The following is a 20,988-nucleotide window of genomic DNA, read 5'->3' as shown; positions in this document are numbered from 1 at the left end:
CAGGCCACCCCCACCTGGCCCTCACCTGCATATTCCTGGGGCAGCATGGGCCTGTCCACCACCTTCCGGAAAGCCTCCATCCACGCCCTCTGCTCTGACTCGGTCTCACAGGCTAGCAGGAACCTGCGCTCTGGTGTGACAATGGTGATGCCGTGTGGCCAGTGGTGGCCCTGGGTAGATGGCGGGAGCCCATCCAGCACCGTGTAGCCGCTCTCCCTGCTACCAATGAATACTTCCCCACGGGCAAAGGCATCCTGTGGGCAGGTGTCAGGCTGAGTTGGGCTGGGTCCCTCTGGGGCCAGCCCGTTCCAGGCAGGGGCAGCTTCATTCAGCTGGTGAAACCCAGCCCCCTCCCTCCCTCGGCAGCCTGGACAGCCACGTCACACCATGTGTCCAGCAAACACTGGTCACCCTGCAAGGGCCCTGCCTGGCTGCCATGTCTGACCCCAGCTGACCCGGGGCCACGGCCTTTCCTCACCAGGGGGTCTTTGAAGTACATGAGCCTCCGGTCATCCATGGTGAACCAGCGCTTCCGGAAACCTTCTGTGTGCTGTGGGTCAGAGAGGGCCTGAGCCAAGCCCCTGTCCCCAGCTGACCACAGCTCACCACCAGAGGGCAGGATCTCACTCATCACTCAGCCTTCTGTGGCCATGCTGGGCCTGCTCTGGCCACCACCCACCACATAAAGGGCCTTTACACACAGTTCCTGTTTCAATGCTTTTCTCTCTCTGCACCAGCTCCTCCCTTGTCTGTGAGCCCAGTGTCCATTACAGGCCCCTCCCTAGGCCCCCACAAAGCTCAGTCTGGGCTGCAAGGTGGCCTGGGTCCTGGGAGGTGGGTCACCCTTGTCTGCTCTTTATCCCCCATTGGCAGGCATGGACCACACTGGCTCTGTGGGGCAAACAGAGTAGTAGGCAGGGCTGCCCACACCAGGATGACCCACCTCGTGTCCACAGCCACACCTGGCCCAGGTAACCAAAATGCTGATCTCATGAGGCCTAGGAATCCCAGGTAGCCACATATAGCCCCCAACTCTGCTTAGACCCACCTTGGGACCCGTTTTCTCCATGTAGCCTTCCTTCAGGTAGTTCCTGGAGAGCTTCGGCACCAGCTGGGCAGAGAAAGCACTCAAGTGGGTGGGTAAGTCACCCAGGCAAGCCCCTGGCCCCCCTGGCTTTTTCCCCAGCCCTTCCCTGCCTTCTCTCCACTGAACACCCAGAAATTGAGGATAGCCAGGGTCACTTAGGCCTCCGGCAGTCAGCAGCAGGATTCTGTGGGGTCCTTGGTGTCCTGATCCACCCTCCCAGACTAGGAGCCACATCTCCCAGGAGAGAACAGGAGCCACTCACATCTGCGTCGCTGGCCCCTGGGAATGCCACTTGTAGGTAGTGGAAGCGTGCAGCACGGAGCGCGTTGAACCAGTCCACCATTTCCTGGAAGTTGGAGACTGGGCATAGGCCAAGCCATAGGGCCTTAAGGCCAATGACATGGCGAAGGGGTGCCCCAGGGAGGGGCACCTGTCCCCACAGCTCCACCTCCTTGGGTACCTCCAGACACCACATCCCTCAGCAAAAGGGCACCTGAGATAAGGCTGACACAGGCTCCTGTCAGCCCCATCAGACCAGGCCAGAACCCCTCACTTTGGCCTTTCCCAGGATAAGAGCTGCATGGACAGCAGCATTTGGTAGAGGCAGCTGGAGGAGAGCCCCTGGGGCAACAGGGATCCGTGGGTTTAAGGGCCAGTCTGGGCAGAAACCTCATTAGGTATGTGGCCACATCGCATGTGGCTAGTTCAGGATGGGCTGGGGGAGAGCAGGTGGGGGCTGACAACCAAGCAGGCCCTGATGCTGCTTTAGCCCTTAACCAGATCCCCAAGGCAAAAGCAGCCATGGCCCCTGTGCTGCCCTAGTCTGGCTGTGCATCTGACTGAGATTTCTTGGATATGACACCAAAGGAAACAAAACAAAACAAGACAAATTGGACTTCTTCAAAGTTTTGTGCATCCAAAGACACTGTCCACAAAGTAAAAAGGCAGCCCACAGAATGAGCAAAATATCCCTCCATCATATATCGGATAAGTGATTAGAACATACAGAAACTCCTAAAACCCTCACAAAAAATCCCAATTGAAAAATGAGCAAAGGACTTGAATAGCCATTTCTCCAGAGAACAAAGCCAGGAATGGCCAATAAGCACGTGAAAAGATGCTCACAGCCGCTGGGGAGATGCATATCTACGTTAGAGGACAACACCCCCAGCCCAGGAGGACGGCTCTTCCAAGAAGCCAGGAAACAAGTGTTAGCAGGGACACAGAATGGAACCCCGCGGATCCCTGGCTGGGGCGTAAGATGCTGCACCCTGAGGACAACAGTATGGCAAGTCTTCAGAATGTGCAACAGGATCAGCAGCGATCTGGCAATTCCACTTCTGGGTGTACACGCCAAAGAACTGAAAGCAGGGTCTTAGAGGGATATGTACCCCATAGTCACAGCAGTGTGATTCACAGCCATTAAAATGTGGACCCTCCCAAGTACCCAAAATGGATCAGTGGATAAAGAGAACATGGTCCATCCAGACAATGGAATGTTACTCGGCCTTGAAAGGGAAGGAGATTCTGACACATGCTATGGTGTGGATGCGCCCGGAGGACACTGTTCAGTGGAAAAGCCAGACAGAGAAGGACATGCGCTGTGCGACAAAGTAGCCAGGGCTGGGGAGCGTGGGTGAGGGGTGTTGAATGGGGACATTTTCCTATGGGGGAGATGAAAGCGTTCTGAGGATGGATGGCTGATGGTTTCCCAGCAGAGCTAACGTGCTTAATGTCCCTATGCTGAGCACTTAAAAGTGGCTACGCTGGTAACGTTACATGTGTGTCACCAAATATAAAAGGGAAACAGAATTTGAAAGGGGGTTGCCCCGGGAGAGAGGAAATAGGGGTGAGGAGGCGGCCCAGACTCATTTCTCAAGCCTTGCAGAAATACCTAGCTCTTTAAACCCTGTGCACATACCTTGTGATAAAGATAGAATGAAAACCAAAGCGACAAAACCAGGGACCCACCATTGGACAACAGACAGACATGGGTGCTGGGAGGGCGGGGAGAGTTGCATGGGGCTGTCTCACACCCTCACCCTCCAGGTGCTGGGTAGGTGGCGGAAGCTGAGCTGTCACATCCTTGTCCACATGGGCTCCGTCCTCCCCAAAGGGCTCAGCTGGTTCCCCGCTCCAGGCATGAAGGGGTGGGTGGTAGTGGCACGGGGGGACAGTGGCAGCCACTTGGCCCCACTGCCCCCCTCGGGAACCTGTAGGACTCCCAAGACAGCAAGGGCATTCATCCCCACCCCCAAAACCAGCTGCTACACCCACCTTGCCATCCTCGTGATAGACGAAAATGTTGCGAGTGCTGTTGTCCTTCAGGTAGGTGACCTGCAGGCCATGGGGATGACCAATCTTGGCGGGCTGGAAGGTGGCATTCAGATGCTCGATCTTCATCATGGCCTTGGGCTCCTTGGCCTGGGAAGCAAGGCTGGACCTGAGTGCCAGGCAGTGGCAGACTTGCTGCTGTGTGGCTTTGGGCAAGCTCCTTAGTCTCTCTGGGCCTGGGCTCCCTGGTCTGTAGGTCTACGGTAAGCACCTCTCCTAGGAGATGAGGAGATAGGTGCCCACACCTAGATGACCTCTCCTCTGCCCTCAGCACCCAGTTCCTCTGGTCCCACCTCACACTGGGCCCTCCCTCTCCTGGCTCCTTGTCCTGTCTCCTGAGTGGGGACTGGCAGACTGCCATGCAGTGCCCCCTGGCAGGATGGGAGCTGTGAGCCATGAGTTGCTTCAGGTATCTGACCTGGAGCTGGTGAGATTCTCCACACCTTCCCCACATGCTGATGGGGCACCCACGGCCACTTCAACATTTTCTTGCTAGGTGGGGTGACCGCCGGCTGCAGCTATTCCTCTGTCCTGTTCAGGCCTGGGAGTGCCCATCAGGACAGGCTCATCCATTCCCCAGCATCACTCAGCCAGGCCTGGAGCCAGGAGTGACTGATGAAGGGGTGGATGGGGCATGGCCCCCTTGGAGGTGGTGTGATGTCATGCAGGGCTGGGGTGTCCCCATGGGGATAATGTGTCCCCAAGCGGGGAGGCCTCATGGCTCTAAGAATTGCATGAGGGCAACGACTTGGTGTCACCATCAGGGGCTAGTGTCGAACTGCCACAGGCACTGCGGGCAGCCAGGATGCCGCCCTAGGACAGGAACCCCTCCCTCACCCCGGGCCCGGCTCACGTCATTTCTGTTGAAGTATTTCAGGGCTCCCTCTCGTTCCGTGAGCACAAACTTCCGGCTTAAAAATTGCCCATTGTCCCGGCCACGCTTCCAGAGATAGCCCTCTCGGTATCCTAGGGGAGCAAGGGGAGAAGCGGGGTCAGCTGTCATAATGGACTCGGGCAGAGGCTGCTGTCCCAGTCTTGCCCAGTGCGTGAGGGCGTGGGCAGGCAAAGCTCCAGCTGTCGGTCTGCCATCTGCAGGGGAGCAGCCAGCCCTCGGGGTGGTGGGCAGCTGGGTGGGTAGGAGTTTGCATGTAAGCTCACTGCAGGCCTGCCCTGGCCTGGGGGCGGCCACCACCGGCCTGCCCACCAAAATCAGTAGCTTAAAACAATACAATTTGCAGTTCTGGGGCCCCTCCTGCCAGGCTGCCTGCTGTTTGACACTCTTCTCTTTGGAAGCAGGAGAGCGGGCCCAGGATGGACCCAGGGTCAGCGCAAGTCCTTAGAGGAAGGTGGGGGGTTGTGGCCCCAGGATTTTTTTGGACCCCTGACCTCCAGAACTGCAAATTGTGTGAAGTTACTGATTTTGATCACTCATTATAGCAGCCATAGGAAAGGACACTGCACCCCAGCATCTCCTCACCCCTTCTCTCCAAGCATCATGTCCCCTTCTGGCCCCACTCTTGGCCTGTCCTGGGGCCCCATGTGCAGACAGCCTGCAGCCATGTCCCCCGGCTCTGCTGCACTCAACACCACCTTCAGGGTTGCCATGCTGCGGCCTTATCAGCAATTGTTCCTTTCGCCCAGTGAGACCCTGTGGGTGCTGGGCAGTGGACCCAGGCCCAGTGGTTGGACCCAGTGGCCTCCACAGCAGCTCTGCTGTGCCCAACATGGGCGTGTGTTCTGGGGACACCTTCCTTCTGGGCACACAAGGAGTTGGGGTGGCAGGCCATGGTCAACGCCAGCTGGAACTGCCCAGCACTGTTCATCTGCTTATACCCTGGCTTCAAGCGAGCTTTCTCTAGAAACAGGTCCTGCTGCCCATGTGGGCTGAGCACCCCACACCCTCAGAGCTGCTTCATGATGAGAGGGTGCTGTTAGTGCCAGCAAGAGTGCCTGCTGCTTCACAATAACATCAGCCCCCAGAACTCAAACTGGCAGCCTGGACTCACTGCCGATGCCACTGCTCAGCCCTGACCTCACTGCCTGCCTCCCCTCAGCTGCCCAGGCAGCCCCATCCCCAATACCATGGAGACAAGGGCTATTTTCTTTGCCCTCGAGACATGCAGCCATAAAAAGACCTCAGCTTGGCGTCGGGGAGATGACGGCTGGCGCCTCCTGGTCTGTTGTGGGACAGTGCCAGATGGGGCCTGCTTTCTCTACAACTCAGATCCCCTGCATCCCTCAGAGGACTTGCGGCCCCCTGCACACAACACAGCAGGTAGAGCCTCTTTGTGTGCATGGAGGAACAAGTCCACCACATGTCCTTTCTCAAGCCAAACCCGGCCCTACCTGGAATGTTTGTTGACTGGCTAAACGAGCCACAGGGCAAGCTGACAGCCCACTTGGCTTAGGTCAAGGCTGATCTCTCTGTCAGCTGAAGGCGAACACAAAAGGCCCAAGGCACATCATCAGCAGGCCAGGGTAATGACATCTGCCAGGACAGACCCCACCAGCACTCAAAACATCACCACATGGCAAGGCCCCACTAAACACCTTACATAGATACCTCATTTAATCTCCAGAAGGACCTCCATGGCACATTCTATTGTTATCCTATTTCCTGAGAAGAAAACTGAGGCTTAGAGATGGGCTGTCCTGGTCCAAGGTCACCCTGCAGCAGGGGCAGGAAACCAATAGCTTTCCAGAGGCGGGGTGCCCGCCTGCCTTGCCCTTGGTGGCCAGCAGGTGGCAGCAGTGCCTCAGCACTCGAGGTATCCAGTGGAACAGGTGAGGCAGAAGAGACCCCCTCTATTCTTATTCCTACAGGTCTTGGCTCCATCAACACACCCCCTGCCCAGATGAGAATGGGAAGTACAGGGTGGAGGGAAATGCTTGCCTGGGTCTGCCTGGCTCCCTAGCCAGTGTGCCAGGATGCCTGATGTCAGGCATTGGGACAGCAACAGCAGTATTTTGGATGGGCGTTGGCCATCCAAAGCAGATGAACAGCTATTTGGCCCTAGGCCTGGAGTCAGCAACCCCCCACGTCAACCAGTAGCCTGGGATGGGGGACATAGCCTCACCAGCCTGTGCCCCGGGAACCCACCACACCCAGGTCTTTCCAGCTGTGGCCTCTCAGTCATGGCCGGGGAGCTTGGGGTTTTGAGATACCGGCCAACTTCAGGCCCCAGCTTCTTGCCGTCTTCCCTTCCCTCACAGGCTGCACAGCAGGGCAGTGGCCGGCTCAGTGTTTGTGGACACCTGCTGTGTGCTGGTGCCCACCCACCCAGGTGCCACCTGCTGGGCAGCCAGAGGAGCCAGTCGCCTCCCCTCTCCAGCAGCCCCTCTTTGAAGCCACCGGGAACAGTTGGAGACAGAGTTTCAGCACCTGGTGCTGAGAATCCACCACTCATCACGAAGGCAAAGCCAAGGCGGCCCACAAAACCAGCCCATCCCAGGCACGGGCGAGCGCGGAGCAGCCCGGGCTCCCCACCCCCAGAGGAAGTCTGCGCGGAGCGGCACTCTGGAAAGCAGTCCGCTGATTTCTTGTAAAGTGAAACATGCTGCCCGTGTGACCCCGAGAGAAATAGGAAGAGTGTTCACAGGAAGCCAGCGCACCCTGTCCACAGTGGCTTCACTGTCACCATCATCGGCACAGGCTAGACATACGCCCCGACCTCAACAGGCGGTGGAGAAACTGCTCTTCTGTGGGCGCAATGTCAGAAAGGGCCACGCACAGGCCGCCCTCCCGAGCGGCAGCTGTGTGACCCGCGCCAACTAGGCCAGAGGCGGGCGCCACGCACTGCAGTTCCCCTGACGACCCTCCAGAAAAGGCAAATTCTAGAGCTAGAGAGCAGAGCAGCGGGGTGGGCACCTGGGGTGGGGGGGGTGGGGGGGTGCTGGCTATCACGAGGCATGGCAGGGCTTAAGAGAGGAGCGTCTCTGTATCGCATGTTGGTCGTGGCCGCGGGCCTGTGCGCTGCGCTGCGGGGCAAGCATGTAAATTACAACTCCCTGAACATGAATCATTCTGCGTGTTTTGGAGGCAGGACCACCCACCTTGCTCTGGGGGCAGGAAGCCTTGCTGGTGGGCCCCAGGGTGCCCTGCACACCGTTTGGCTTCTGCCTGAGGGGGACCCTGTTGGAGACGTCCTCGGTCTCAACAGGCTTCAGGGAAGCGGAGGCCCAGTCCCTGGGGATTCCAGCCACTTCTGCCCTTCCCTGCAAGAATGGCCAGGGCGGAGCAGCCATGCCGGCCACTGTACCCACTCAGGGGTGTGGCCCGCAGCCCACCCAGTTCTCCCTGCTCCTGCTGGCTTGCCCGTCCCGCTGGAGGAGCCGATGGGTGTCTGCAGTTCCCAGGCATGGGACCACGCCTCTGATGCCCAAACATGGAAAACAGCCCCCTAAGCCCTCCCAGTGCTCGCCCGAGTTTGTTCTTTCCACAGCACTTGCCAAGTCTCCAGGCATCTTAACCACTGGAGGGCTGTGGCCGTGCGCAGGGCCCAGGCGGCGTGCTGCGTGTGGGCGCTGGGGCACATCCCTTGGCGATTGAGTTCACCCACCACCAGTTATGAGTCGGGGCTCTGGGCTGTGCCCACAGGGGTATGTTCCTGACTGGGAGCCCTTCAAACCCCATAGAAACCTCACCCCACACCAAGCAGGCCCCCAGCAATCTGCCACCTCAGATTCCCAGATACCTTGACTGAAAAGGCCAAAGGAAGCCGATGGGAAAGGTCAGAGGCCAAGGATCAGTAGGTGACCTCTGACCTAAGCTGGCACCTTCCACAACCCCCAATTCTGAGAAGAGCTCCTGGCCCCATCCTTCATCCCTGCCCCCACTGACTACTGGGGAGGGTCCTCAGACATACAAGGGCTGCGTGTGGGCAGGATCAGTGGGAGGGGACAGTGTTCGTGTCCCAGCGCTGTCCAGACAGAGCCAGTCCCTCCCCACATTGACCAGCACCTCGGACTAAGGTCAGGGGGTGAGGGAAGGTCTGTCCCAAGGAGAACAACTCACCCCTTGGCCAAGGGGGGGCCCTTCTCAGGCTACAGGCCACAGTGTACAGCCAGCAGGCACCCGTGCACGCACATTCTTGGGGCCTGGGTACGTGCAGGGCTCGTCCCCACTGGTGTGTGCGCCCGTGTGTCTGTTGGTCCATCCTTCCATCCGGCTAGTGCAGGGAGCCAGGGGGCAGTACTCCGGCCCATGATCCCAGTTGTTGGGGCCCTGAGCTGTGTCCCCAGGATACTGCCTGACTTCTGCAAGGTCACACACAGGCCAGCAGGGAATTGGAGACCACATCCTGGTCCCGAGGAGGAAGGCAGCTGGTGGCGAGGCTGGGGCGGGGCCTCCCCGTAGTCTCTTCTGCCCTTCCTTGTGGTCCCCTGCATTCACAAAGGGGCTTTCAGTCTCTGCACAACATCGTCCCTCCTGCGGTCAGATGTGTGGCCACCTAGCGGGGTTGTCCTGGAACCTGGCAGAGCTGGGGCGGGGCCAGACTGATCCAACAGCACCTCTTCCCATTCTACATGCCGAACCCAGAAATCCAGACTCGGCTCTGACCTGGGAAATGCTGCCAGATGAGGGCAGACGGTCCTGAGTCTGCCCAGATCCATGGGGGCACCAAGAGGGCCCTGCCCCACCTCCCAGCCAAGCCCCATAAACACTCACTCTGCTCAGCCCCTGCCAGCCGCACGAGGAACCCCCAGCTGGCTCCATGTCTTCCCGCACTACCCAGATGGGGCAGCCAAGGCCAGCGGGTGGGACTCTGTCACTCAAGGGGCTCTGGGCTCCCCCGCCCGCCCCCTGAAGGCTCCGCTCACTGTGACATTTAGAACAAAGTTGGGGCTAGAGTGGCAATTCTGGTATCTGCCCCGCTTCGCAGAAGCAGGCAGCTCGGAAGGGGCTACCCCTCACCATGCTGGAGAGGGCTAGGGGAGGCAGGCGGATGGGACAAACCCCCCGGGAGGAATGGGGTCCGAAGCCTCAGCAGGAAGTGCTGTGTCTGTCAGTGACTGGTCACCAGGGGTGGCTGGCCCTGGCCTTCTGGACAACAGGGGGCATTGTCCCACCCATGAAAGGCAGCCATTGAGGCCAGGGCTCAAGGCGGAGGACAGTCTGGGGAGGGAGCCAGGAGCAGCTGTTACCCAGGATCACCCCCAGTAAGCAGGGGCATGCAGGGAGCCTGGGGCAGGGTAGGTGGGAGGCTCAGCTTGGCCTAGGCACCCCCTTATCTCGGGAGGGTACAGGCATCTCCCATGACCTTGGCAGTTAGAGGTTGCCAGGTTGGCACTGCCTGTCCAGAGTCCACCTGTCACAGACTGGCCCTGAGATCTCCCCACGCCCTTCACTCCCTGACACCAGGTCCTTCAAGACCGAGCTGTCGAAGGTGCCAAGTCCTGCCGGGTCCATCAGCACTCACGCAGGGGAGAGGTATGTGCAGGGACCAAGTAGATGTCGGCAGGCCTGCCACGGGACCCAGCACGCCAGTGGGACTGCCTGTGTGCCAGCGCCACCTGCTACACCCTGGTCTGCCCTCAGCGCCCCTCAGCCCAGCCCTCCAGGGAGCCTGATGGCCAAGCCTTATCCTCTGGCCACGCAGGGAGGGGCGGGAAAATGTTCAGGTCCCCAGTAGCACCCCTTCTGGCCAGGGGTCACATTTCCAGGCAGCCTTAGCAAATGTGGGGTGGGGGGAAAGGATGTGCTCTAAGTGAGGGGCTCACTGGAACCCTTACCAACTCGGAGTTCCCAGCACCTTCCTGACCCCAACTCAGGCTGCCTCCCCTCAACCACCCAGTGGTCACGGATCTCCCAGAAACTGAGTCTACTCCAAAACCAGACCCTGGGGCGCACAGCCCAGGAGCACCCCTTTCTATCCTGGCCCAGCCCTGCCAGCCATGTGGACAAGGTCAGGTGTGTCCGCTCCGACTCGGCCCTGGGATGTCCCTGCAGGGGAAGCTGGGCTCAGCTCCACGGGGCCGGAGGCTGACCAGCAGGAAGGTTCAGACCGGGGCTAACGAGCAAGAGGGCGCCCCTGCGTGGACCAGCAGTACCGGACGCCGCTCCCGCCAGCGCCAGCTCCTCTGTTCTGCTGCTTTTTATTCTGAACTAATTTTAGACTTAAAGGAAAGTTGCAAAAATAGTACAGAGAATCACATGCCCACGGAACGACGCCTGCTGCTGCATGCACTGCATGGTGGGCACTAGGTGGGTACAGGAAGCCGGGCACAGGGGACCCTCAACCACGTGACTAGTTAGATGACAAATCAAGAGGCAAATCCACAGATGAGTGGGTGCGGGGCCAGGCCAGGGAGGGGCAGTGGGTGCTGATGGGGGCCTGAGAATGCTCTCACCATCTAAGCCCATTCGGTCACCTAAGACACCCCTAAGGACCGGCGCCCTTCATAGAGGTCCCATGAAGGTCCCAGCCCGGGTGACGCCCGCAGACTGTGCCACCCCAGGGACTGCACCTAATGCTCCTCCGTCAGCCTGGAAACTCAGGGCCTTGCCACTGGGAGGCGTGCCGGCCAGTTTTCTGTTCACACCCTGCCCGGGTGGGGTTTGGCTGGGGTCTCCGGCACGGGGGTGAGGTTACGCATTTTTGGCACCAGCCCAAATCTGTGCAGGTTCCTGACAGCAGCCCTCTTGGCCATCAGGTGCCCACTTTGGGCAAGTTGAGGGGGGTCCTCTACAGGGCAAAATGAGCTCAGCCTCCCCCCTCTCGATTTCAGGAGGGACGCTCTCCCAAGCCCTGCATTTCCCCTCCATGCCAGACACTTCCGCATTCGCCTTCCGTTGTGAGAAAGTGCTTTTGTGGCAAACCCAGGGCAGGCAGGAAGTGCCCATGGGAATCCCCCCGGGTGTCCTCAAAGGGTAGGTAGACCATGGGGACAGAGGTTCAGGGGATTGCCAGCCCCAGTCCTGGTGGTGAGGAGGTGTCCTGCTCCATCTGCTGCGCCACCTGGACACAGGACTGGGGGGGCGGGAGGGGACAGGGAAAGCTGGGGTGGGAGAGAAGAATCTGGAGACTCTGCAGAAGCATTGGGGGCATGCTCCCCTCCCCCCAGCAGTGTGGGGGACGGACTGGTCCAGGGCCACTGGGACCTGCCTGTGAGGAGCTCCAGGAGAGCATGTGGGGTACAGGGCAATGGAGGGAGAGGGCAGGGCTACTCCTCTGGGTCCCAGGAGATCTCAGTGGCCAGTGCTTTGAGCATCAAAGTCTTGGGCAAGCAGCTGGACACCCCTCCACAGAACTGTGAGTGTGACCTTGCCCCAAGGGGGACTTGGTGGGGGCCTCGGTGGCAGCAGGGAGCCAAGGTAATGGCTCCCAGAGTCCCACATACCCAGGATTCTATTAAATCCTGTTAAATCTCAGGGCTCAACAAGGAGGGGTCAGGGGAGGTGGCAGCAGCATTAACAGTCTGGGGGCGCTGGCTAAGGCAGTGGTGACCTTGGTGCTTCAATACAGGCCTCGTACTGGGGCCACCATTGCTGGTAGCGGCAGCAGCTGCCCCTTTGCCGGGAGCAGAGAGGAAGCCCTGCGCCTCCTCTGGTGGAGGGAGCCTGGGAGGCCAGGAGATGAAGTATGAGCCTGTGGGTGCTGCTGCTGCTGGGGGTCTTGTCTTGAGGGTCCAGGTGCTCAGAGATCAGGGGGCAGCGGCACTGTGGGACATGCCCTCCCGTGGGCACTTGGGGAGTTGTTCTCAGTGCCGGTGGTCCCAGGTGGAGGAGGCATCAGTTTATCTGGCCACGTCCTCACACCACCTTTGGGTCTGGGAGGCACCCCATTTTCAGGGCCTGAGGGAGCCCCTCCACACAAGTCAGCTCCAGCCACACAGGGATCCTCACCTTGACAGGGTGGTCTGCAGGTGGTCCACATGCCCAGTTCACTTCCCCCACTGCTCAGCAGCCCTGCACAGTCCCCTGACTGTGGCCCCTGCTGAGCTCACCCACCTCACTGCTCCCCGTTTTAGAACAAGGCAATGCCCATTCGTGGGTCCTCTGCCCTCTATAAACACAGGCCCAGCCAGTGCCAGGGCAGTGCCCTGAGGTGGCAGCACTGGGCTGCATGCTGCTGCCTCCCACCATCGTGAAGGGGCCGGAGAGAAGGGGCTGTACCCCTCACCCCTCACCTAAGGAAGATCCAGGGTCCGATCTGTGCAGTGGCTGCGCCTTCAAACACCACCTGCTCAGACGCTGAGAACTCTGCCCTCCCGCAGGCCCTCCCCTTCCTGGGCCCACGTCTCAAACACCCCGGTATCAGGTTTCTTGTGAGGAATAGCAGCTGTGGCACTGGGGCCTGAGAGAGTGGGATTCGGAAGGGGGAGCCTCAGCCTGGGAAGGAGGCACTTTTAGGCGGGGAGTCTCCCTGGCTTCGGAGTTGTTGCCACCCCCAGAGCACAGTGTGGGGTGAGGCAGGAGAGACTTGACCCAAGCCAACCTACATGCCTGCAACTGACACCCAAACATACCCCCAAAACACTCTCCAAGCACCTCTAATGGGCAAGGTCTGTTGGTTTTGCTGCCTGGCATGAAACCCAGATCCCAGTGTTTCTGTGGAGGCCCACCGGTTCCGCAGCAGGACGCGCCACCTCTCCCGGGTCATGGTCACTGGGCAGACGCCGCTCCCCGAGCAGTCAGAACCAGAGACGAGAGGCTTCTCGCCCACTCCTGTGAAGACCACGCTTGCCCTGTGCTCGGGTGCCGGAAAAGGGTTGGGAAACGTGCCCCTGCTGGCTCCCGGCAGCACCAGGAGGGTTGCTGCTGACCCAGAGGAGGGAAGCTGGAAAGTGGAAGCCAGGTCCTGACGACTCTGACCAAACGCCTAGATCAAGCTGTTCCTGAAGTCAGCCCCATCAGTGAGTCCGTCTGTCTCCTCTTTCGCTCCCCCCACCCCCGCCCACCCCAGGTGAGCTGGCTTTTCTTCTGCTTGCAACAAGAGCACCCTGCCCTGCTGCAGGAGCAGACCTGCAACTCAGTGATGTGGTTATGTCAGCCCAGCCCGCACCTGCCTCTGAAATGAGGCACCCCTGTTTCTTGTACAACCCACAGAGAAAGCCCGAGACACAGCCAAGCATAAAGCTGCCCTCACCTGCAGAATAGGGCTCCTGCTTCTCGGGGTGGGTGAACTCCTGCCGCTCGTACTTGGCCCGGATCCACTGCTCCCGCAGGAGTCTGAGAGAGAAGAGAGAGAATGAGCCTCACACTCCCTAACCCTGGCTGCTGGGCTCACGGCGGCCCTGGGCCCCTGGGGCGCGGCCTGGTGAGCCATGAGGGTGGCGTTGGGTAGCATCCCGCCACCTTGCACAGGGCAGGGCCCAGCAGCGGGAGCTGATTCTTAAAATCACTTGCTAGTCAGGCAGTGCTGGTCACCACTAATATCTCCCCTTTTTTAAAAAGTTGAGACCTAATTTATGTACCATAGAAGTTACCCGCTGGAAGTACCCCATCCAGGGCTTCCTAGTACCTCCCGGGGCTGTGCCGCCACGGCCACCGCCCCCGTCTCCCTCGGCAGCACTTCCACCGCCCCGCGCAGAAACCAGCGCCTGTTCGCCGCCCTGCCCCAGCCGCCCAGCCAGGAGTCCAGCTCCTCTCTCTGGATTTGCCTGTTCTGGACAGTCCAGGGAACGGCTCCGCACAGCATGTGGCCCTCTGTGACCGGCTGCCGCAGAGCAGGCCGGGACGGAGGGTCTGCGCTGTGGCGCGAGCCAGGGCTTCACTCCTCCCCGTGGCGGCCGCTGACCATCTCCTTGAACGCGTGCCTCGGCTACAGGGGAACTGATGTCAGCCCGGGCCTTAGAGAGGGGAAGGCAGGACCCAGCCCTCCTGCCCCGGGGCCCACAGAGGGTGCGGTGCCCTTCCCGGGGAGCCCACGCCTGGGTCTGGGGAGGCCACAGCCGGTCAAGGAGGGGCTGGCTCCTCTACCCCATGCTCCGGCCTTTACCACCAGGGAGGCTGCCAGCTCCTCACCCCCGTCCATACCCCCATCCTCCCTCGCCTGACCCAGGCTACCACCCTCTTCTCCAAGGGCCTCCCCCTCCCCTTGCAGCCCGATGCACATGGCGGGCAACTGCCCCTGCTCACAGCTCTCACAGTCCTGGTTCTTCTAGTGCCCATAAGACCCCATGAACCGCGGACGAACCTCATGTCCAGCGCCCCCCCAGCACCTGCCACCTCCCCTACTTCCCACTCAGCCTTCTGCACCCACATGTGCCCCCAAACCTCCTCACCTCTCAGCTTGGCCCAGAAGTCCATTGTGGGGCTTTCTTGCACCCTGGCCTTGACACAAGCCCCATCCCCAGGCCCCTGACTGAAGTTGTGCCCAGCATTCAACCCTCTGATGCCGTCCACTTGCGGGCTCACAGTCCATGACCCCCTCTGGGATGCGAGCTCCCTGAGCCCACGTTTCACAACCATCCCAGACCAGGGAGGTTCATTGTTGGTTCTTGCAGCGAAAGATAATTTTGGAGCCTCTGGTAGATATTTACAGGCCTGCATGCTGGACCAGGGGACAGGCCGCCTTCTCTCCCAGCATTTCTCTGGCTTCCCGTCTGTTCTGTGCTCCCGCCTCAGAGTGACGCCGCCCTTGAATCCCCCCGCCCCTTGGCACAGGCGTCCCCACTCAGGCGTGCCCGTGCTTTGCGCCAGGTGCCCCTAATTACAGGTGCGCGTGCAAGACCGCAGGTGCCGGTCACAGATGCTAATGGAGGGAGAGCAGGAAAAGCCTGATTTTTAACTCATTTACCCTGCAACACGGTTACCACCTCCTTTTGCTGATGGAGCCCTCTGGTTCTGCTGGGTGGACGGGCTACCTGGGCCCCACAGGACCCAGAAGTCGGGCTAGGTCCCCATCACCTTCCTACCTCACACACAACGGCCTTTCACCCTGGGGGTCCGGGTGTAGGGATTCGCAAGCCTGGTCCCTCTGGCCTCTCCTGGCCTAGGGCACCAGCCCAGAGCCCCTGCCACTGCACAGGGAGACGCTTCTTGCACCACTTTGCTGGAAGACGGAGGCGTGGCCAGGCTCTCTGGGAAGGCGGGGAGCTCCTGCTAACCTGCCCGTGCTGGGTGTCTCCTGGGGGGCTACCGGGGGAGTGTGGATAAAGAGTTGAATGCAGCTGAGACAGGAGGGACGGAGGGGTCAGGGGAGGCGCCCAGGAACCCCCTCGTCCCCAAAGGCCTTCCTTTCTTCTCCTGACTCGGTGTGCTCCGCTTCCCCAGGGATTTGCACTACAACTTGGGAAAGGCTGTTTGTCCCTGGACTACGTACAACTCAGGTGTGTTCACCCCAGGTGGAGGGTGGGGTACAGCCTCAGTACAAGTCCTCCGCCTTTGGGGAGCTTCTGTTTCCAGTCAGTTACACACAGAACAGAACAAACAGGAAATCTCTGGCTTTGCTCAGGGCCCCGTGTGGTCAGCATAAAGCTCCCAGGCCTGCTGGTTCTCCTGCTACAGCCCCCTACCCCCACTTTGGCTGGGACTCTAGGGATACCCCTCTGTAGGTTGCTGGGGCTGTTGTAAAAAAATTACCCCAAACTGGGCATCCCAAAATAGGAGATATCTCTTTTGGGGGGCCAGCCTAAGTCAAGTGCAGATGGGCTGGCTCCTTTCGGAGCTCAGAGGAAGCCTGTTCCCAGTCCTGGGTCTGTGGGTGCACCTGTGCCCCCATCTTTGTGTGGCTGCTCCCTGCACATGGGGCTCAGCTGTGTTCCCACTTCTCTTAGAAGGACACTAGCCAATGCACTTGAGGCTACCCTAAGCCTCGGGATCTCACTTGCAAAGACCTCATTTCCAAATAACCCCCCAACCCCCACATGTCCTGAGCTGAGGATGACACTCAATCCCCTATAGGGTGCTGTATAGTCTTGGGGAGTTGGCACTGCCTGCCCCCAGTTTCCTATATCTACGGTCTCAGAGCTGGGAGGACCCAGTGCCATGTCTGTGAGCCAGGAGCCTGGCACATCGCTGTAACTCAGCCTTTGAAGAAACTTCTGACATCTATGTCTGCAGATAGCCCCACAAAGCCTCGCCCACACCCCATCAGGTAGGGGTTCCACACGGCATCCTTGGCACAGATGCTGGCCCTGTGGCTCACCTGTGCACATGGCCTTCCCAGGCCTGGCAACAGAAGCAGAGGGAGAGAGCCAAGTCCCCCCTCTGCCCAAGAGCCACACTGACCCCTTGGTCACTGGGGTCATTAAGGCAGTCAGGTGCCGGGCCACGCTGCATGGGGCCCTGACCTCCCAAGGCTATCCAGTTCAGTCGCCCGCATCAGAGAAAGTCATAGTAGGAGGGAGTACCCACGAGGGGGGACAACTCCCCTCCCCCCAATCTGGAGGGCTCCCTGGGATGGGTGCTGTGCATGCAGAAGCTCAGGAGGGCAGGCTTCACAGCATCCTGCTGCCCCCCCTAGTCAGTGCTAGGGATCTGGGGTCAAAAGGGGTTCCCTCAAGCCAGAAGTCATGAGCCGGGGCGTGCTGGTAGGGTAAGGCTGACGGGAGTTGGGAGGGCAGGGGCAGCCAGGCATGTGGGGTGACCACGTCCTCCAAGTATGGATTTTGGGAGGGAGCTCCCACCCAGCCTAGCCTGGGGCTGCTCCACTCTGAACCCCAGGGTCCACCTCCTATAATGGCTCCACAGGGCACCTCCAATCCCAGGCAGCACCAAACTCCCTTCATCCCCCAAGGCTGGTGCAGCCTGGGGGGCAGGGGGAGGACCTGCTGAAATGACCTGGTGACCTGGGCACAAAAAGTGGCACAGGAGAGGCCCGTGCCTAGGTGGCCGGGGAGCTTACTTGGGGAGCCCTTGGGCTGCAGGCCCTGTCTCCAGCTCACCTGCCTGCCAGCTCTGCCACGTTGGGGGTGCTGGCCTCTGCCAATCATTGCTGAACGCCTCCATCTCCCCTCAGTTTTGTCAGTCTCTTGGTCACCTGTTTAGGATCCAGCTAGTGTATACCCCGCCCAGAGGCTGGGAGACTGGGCTCTGCTGCTTGGGGAGTGTCCCTCAGTTTCACCTCAGGCCTCAGTTTCGCCTTCTACAGAGTGAGCAACCTTCCCAAAAAAACGATGCCTCTGGACTTCGCCTCCTGGAGGCTGCTGCGCGGAGCCCTGTTCAAAGGTTCTTTCCTCTTTATTCACGATGGAAAACTGGTGAGGTTTCTGCGCTAGGGTCCATGGGTCTGCCTCACAGCTTTTAGCCCGCTGCCCTGCCCCACTCTCCTGCAGTAAACTCAGGCCTCCTACCACTTCACCTGCATGATTTCTGAGGCTATTGTGGGTCAGTGGTGCCTCCCCCTCTCCCCCCAAAAAAACATATGCTGCAGTCCTAGCCTTTCTCCCACCAGCCATCCAGACTGCACCCTTATTTGGAAACAAGATGGTTGCTGAAGAATAGGAGATGGCCACACTGGGCCGGGTGGGGGACGGACAGGGGAGCCTAATAAGAGCCAAGTGTGACTTGGCTCCCTCTAGGAAGAGGTCAGGGCGCAGACACAGGCAGAGGAATGACCGCACAAGGCCCAAGGAGAACACTGTGTCCACACACCACAGATACAGGCCTCAGGAGAAACCGCCCAGTCGATACCTTGACCTTGGACTTCCAGCCTCCAGCCTGTGAGAAGTCGATTCCTGCTGTCTAAGGCTCCCCAGGAAGCTCACACGGCGTCCTCTCACCAGGGACACTGCCTGCTGGGGGACCTTGGGCTCTAGAACTTCTCCTGGTGCCCACTGCTGCCAGGAAGCAGGGGTTGCACGCCCTCTAACTGCTGGCCCATCACAGGAAGCGGGGAGGGGAAGTTTCCCTCAGAAGTAAAAGAGGAGCAGGTTATGACTTTCTTTCCAAGTCGAGACCGAAACCTGCCTGGGTCCCACCTCTCTGACTCAACAGCCTGCCACTAACAACTGCCATGTGGCCTGGACCCTCTGAATGCCCATGCTTGCCCCTTGAGCTTTGAGCTCCAGACCAGAGTGGGGAGGGACCCGCCTGTCCAGGGCACCCCTCTGGCCATGCAACGGCACACGGCACACACGGCCTCATCCCACCCTCTTGATGCCTGGTGCAGGCGGGTCCTCCCTGATTTACAGATGGGAAACCCGAAGCCTCTGGTCTTAGCCTTCTGGAGCCTGCTGCGCGGAGCCCTGTTCACAGTGTGTGAGACCAGGGAGGCTCACATCCCACTACCCACCCTTCTATTTCTCCCTAGAGTTTCCTAGGGGATTCCTGCCCAGCTCCTACCCTCTGCAGCTCCTCAGTGTACACAGACAAGCACGCTCCATCCACGACCTTCAAACCTGCTGAACCAGGGGCTTGGTATGTTCCCCCCCACCTCCCTGGTCTCATGGCTGCCTGCTGGGGGTCCCCCAGCCAGATGAGGAGCTTCTCCAGGGCCCACACCGCCCTGACTGAGGTCTACCTCTACTTGGCTGATTGCCTCTGCACATGGTCAGTGATGCAGTCATGTGCTGGAACGTTCGCTATGAGGGTAGGGGAAGGTGGGGTCCCCTGGGGGCAGAATCTGCTCTTATCCAGACATTGGTCACTCGCGAAGGGAATGGGAATGGTCTCTGTGAGCAGGACGCAGGCCCAGGATGCAGAGGGCCCTGCCAAGCATCCCCGCAAGGACCTGCACCTGTGGTCAGTCTGTGCCAGACATTCGCTCAGAAAGGGAGATGCAGGTCATGCAAATGACCCAGACCACAGAGCAGCCTGCGGCTGAGCCGATACAATCCTGTCTCAGAATAGCTGCCCACAGCCTGGCTGATTCATACTGAGAGCTGGGCCTGGGGTGCCGGGTTCCCTGTGAGCCCAGAAGTGGCGAGGGCAGTAGCTGGGGGCGTCTCAGGATGTGGGCAGGTCCCTGGGCCTGTCCGGAAGGGGTGGAATGTGTTTATGGGGGTGGGGAAGGGAGTGGAGGTCACACGCAGTGAAGGAGGGTGAGGCCCTGGAGGGAGCTATAGACCTATCTCCTGTCCCTAAAGTGTGATCCCAACTGGCTCGTCCCCTAACTCGCATGTGCCCCTGGATAAAACTCCTGCCAAGAACCTCACAGTGACTAATCCTTAAGGAAACGAACATAAGCAGTGGAGTGGCCTGGAATTTGGACATGCATCCCCTTGCAGCAACCAGAACCCCACTGACCAGCACCCAAACTACCTGCTAAAGGGAGCCCCCAGCCTACTTAAGCAGAATGAGAAACAGGAGCATGCAGCAGCCTGGAGTTTCAGGGGATGCACAGGGTGGCCAAGGAGCAGTTAGCTTACAGAGCCAGTCAAGAGGAGACAAAGGGGCCTCCCTGGTGGCACTAGGGGTTAAGCACCACAGTATGAAGCAATCCGCTGCCTCTGTAGCACAAGTTTGATCCCCAGCCAGCCAGGGAGAATCCCACATGGTGCAGCAGACCTCTCCTGTCTGGCCCGCTGCTCCCCTCAGCAGTGTACTTAGGTCAATTTGCCTGTTCTGTTCCCCACTCTGTCTCTGGTGAATCCTCTCACCCCCTGCATCTCTGGCCTGTACCCCAGCTCTTGTATGTATAAATAAATAAATCTTAAAAAAAAAAAAAAAAAAAAGAGGAGACAAAGGCTGAGGCAACATGAGGCAGGTGCTGCACAGGTCAGGCTGGAACTGAGCCAGGGCATGGAAACTCAGTGAACTCTCTCCCAGAGACCTCTCTCCCAGGTCTTGGACATGGCAGGCCGGGAGATGGGCAGACTGGGTCCTCACCCCCTTCCAAGAAGGAATGTCCCAGTGGCCTGCCTGGGAGCAAGTGTGAGCCCTGCCTGCCACGGACAAGCTCCCAGCTTGTCCATCAGGATCTCTGCCACTCTGGGAAACATACTCTGGCCCTCAGGGACCTTGTCAAAAAGGGGGATACAGAATGGTTTCATCTGGGCCTCCCTGGTGGCGCAGCAGTTGAGCGCTGGGTTGCAAAGCTGCCCGCAGCCTCTGCAGCGCCAGTTCGATCCCCGGCTGCTCTCCGGCCACCGGAGGAGGGTCCCACATGGCACGCAGACCTCTCCTGCCGCCCGCTGCTCCCCTCAGCAGTGTACTTCGTCACTCTGCCTGTTCTGTTCCCTGCTCTGGCTCTGGTGAATTCTCTCACCCTCCCGTGCTTCTGACTGTATCAGTACTTGTATAAATAAACAAACAAACAAATAAAAATAAATATTAAAAAACAAAACAAAACAAAAAAACCAGAATGGTTTCATCTCCAAGCCGCAGTTAAGCCATAGTAGACATGGACCAGCAAACTGACTGCAAAATGTGCATCCCCTCCCTCCCTCAGGCCACCCCCCAAGAAACCACACCCAGCAGAGCAGAGCCAGCCAACCCACCTACCCAAGCCCTCTGGGCCCCCTGCCCATTGCTGCCCACGGGTCCTGGAGCCATCTTCGGAGCCACCCAGCTGGACTCCAGGGCTCTCGGCTGTCAACAGCAGCTCTGACAAAGCCCCTTTGTTACTTACTGACAGTCGGTGAACGTGGGCCGGTAGTAGAAGGACGGCACTTTGGACTCATAAATGGCTCGCGCAGCGTTGTTCCCATGGGAGGCCATGAACTACAAGAGAGTGTGCTGG

General features: G+C 59.5%; 1 protein-coding gene across 2 annotated transcripts in view; it reads right to left on the bottom strand.

Annotated features, from left to right (window-relative positions):
• The window catches only part of ADAP1 (ArfGAP with dual PH domains 1), a 48,720-nt gene that overhangs the window by 3,659 nt on the left and 24,073 nt on the right, over window positions 1-20,988 (bottom strand). The window contains exons 3-10 of one of the 2 annotated variants that reach the window (XM_037506742.2): window positions 20,878-20,969; window positions 13,510-13,592; window positions 4,275-4,387; window positions 3,365-3,511; window positions 1,350-1,433; window positions 1,049-1,111; window positions 479-550; window positions 26-254 (exon numbers count right to left, since the gene is read on the bottom strand). In XM_037506742.2, coding sequence (XP_037362639.1) covers window positions 26-254; window positions 479-550; window positions 1,049-1,111; window positions 1,350-1,433; window positions 3,365-3,511; window positions 4,275-4,387; window positions 13,510-13,592; window positions 20,878-20,969 — 883 coding nt within the window. Of the gene's footprint in view, window positions 1-25; window positions 255-478; window positions 551-1,048; window positions 1,112-1,349; window positions 1,434-3,364; window positions 3,512-4,274; window positions 4,388-13,509; window positions 13,593-14,647; window positions 15,009-20,877; window positions 20,970-20,988 lie in introns of those variants that run through there. The other variant, XM_037506743.2, reaches the window with a different exon arrangement.

Source organism: Talpa occidentalis, unplaced genomic scaffold (assembly GCF_014898055.3).
Source record: "Talpa occidentalis isolate TD23 unplaced genomic scaffold, MPIMG_talOcc4v2.1 talOcc4.12, whole genome shotgun sequence".
NCBI classification, from domain to species: Eukaryota; Metazoa; Chordata; class Mammalia; order Eulipotyphla; family Talpidae; genus Talpa; species Talpa occidentalis.
This window is presented reverse-complemented; position numbering and strand designations above follow the sequence as displayed.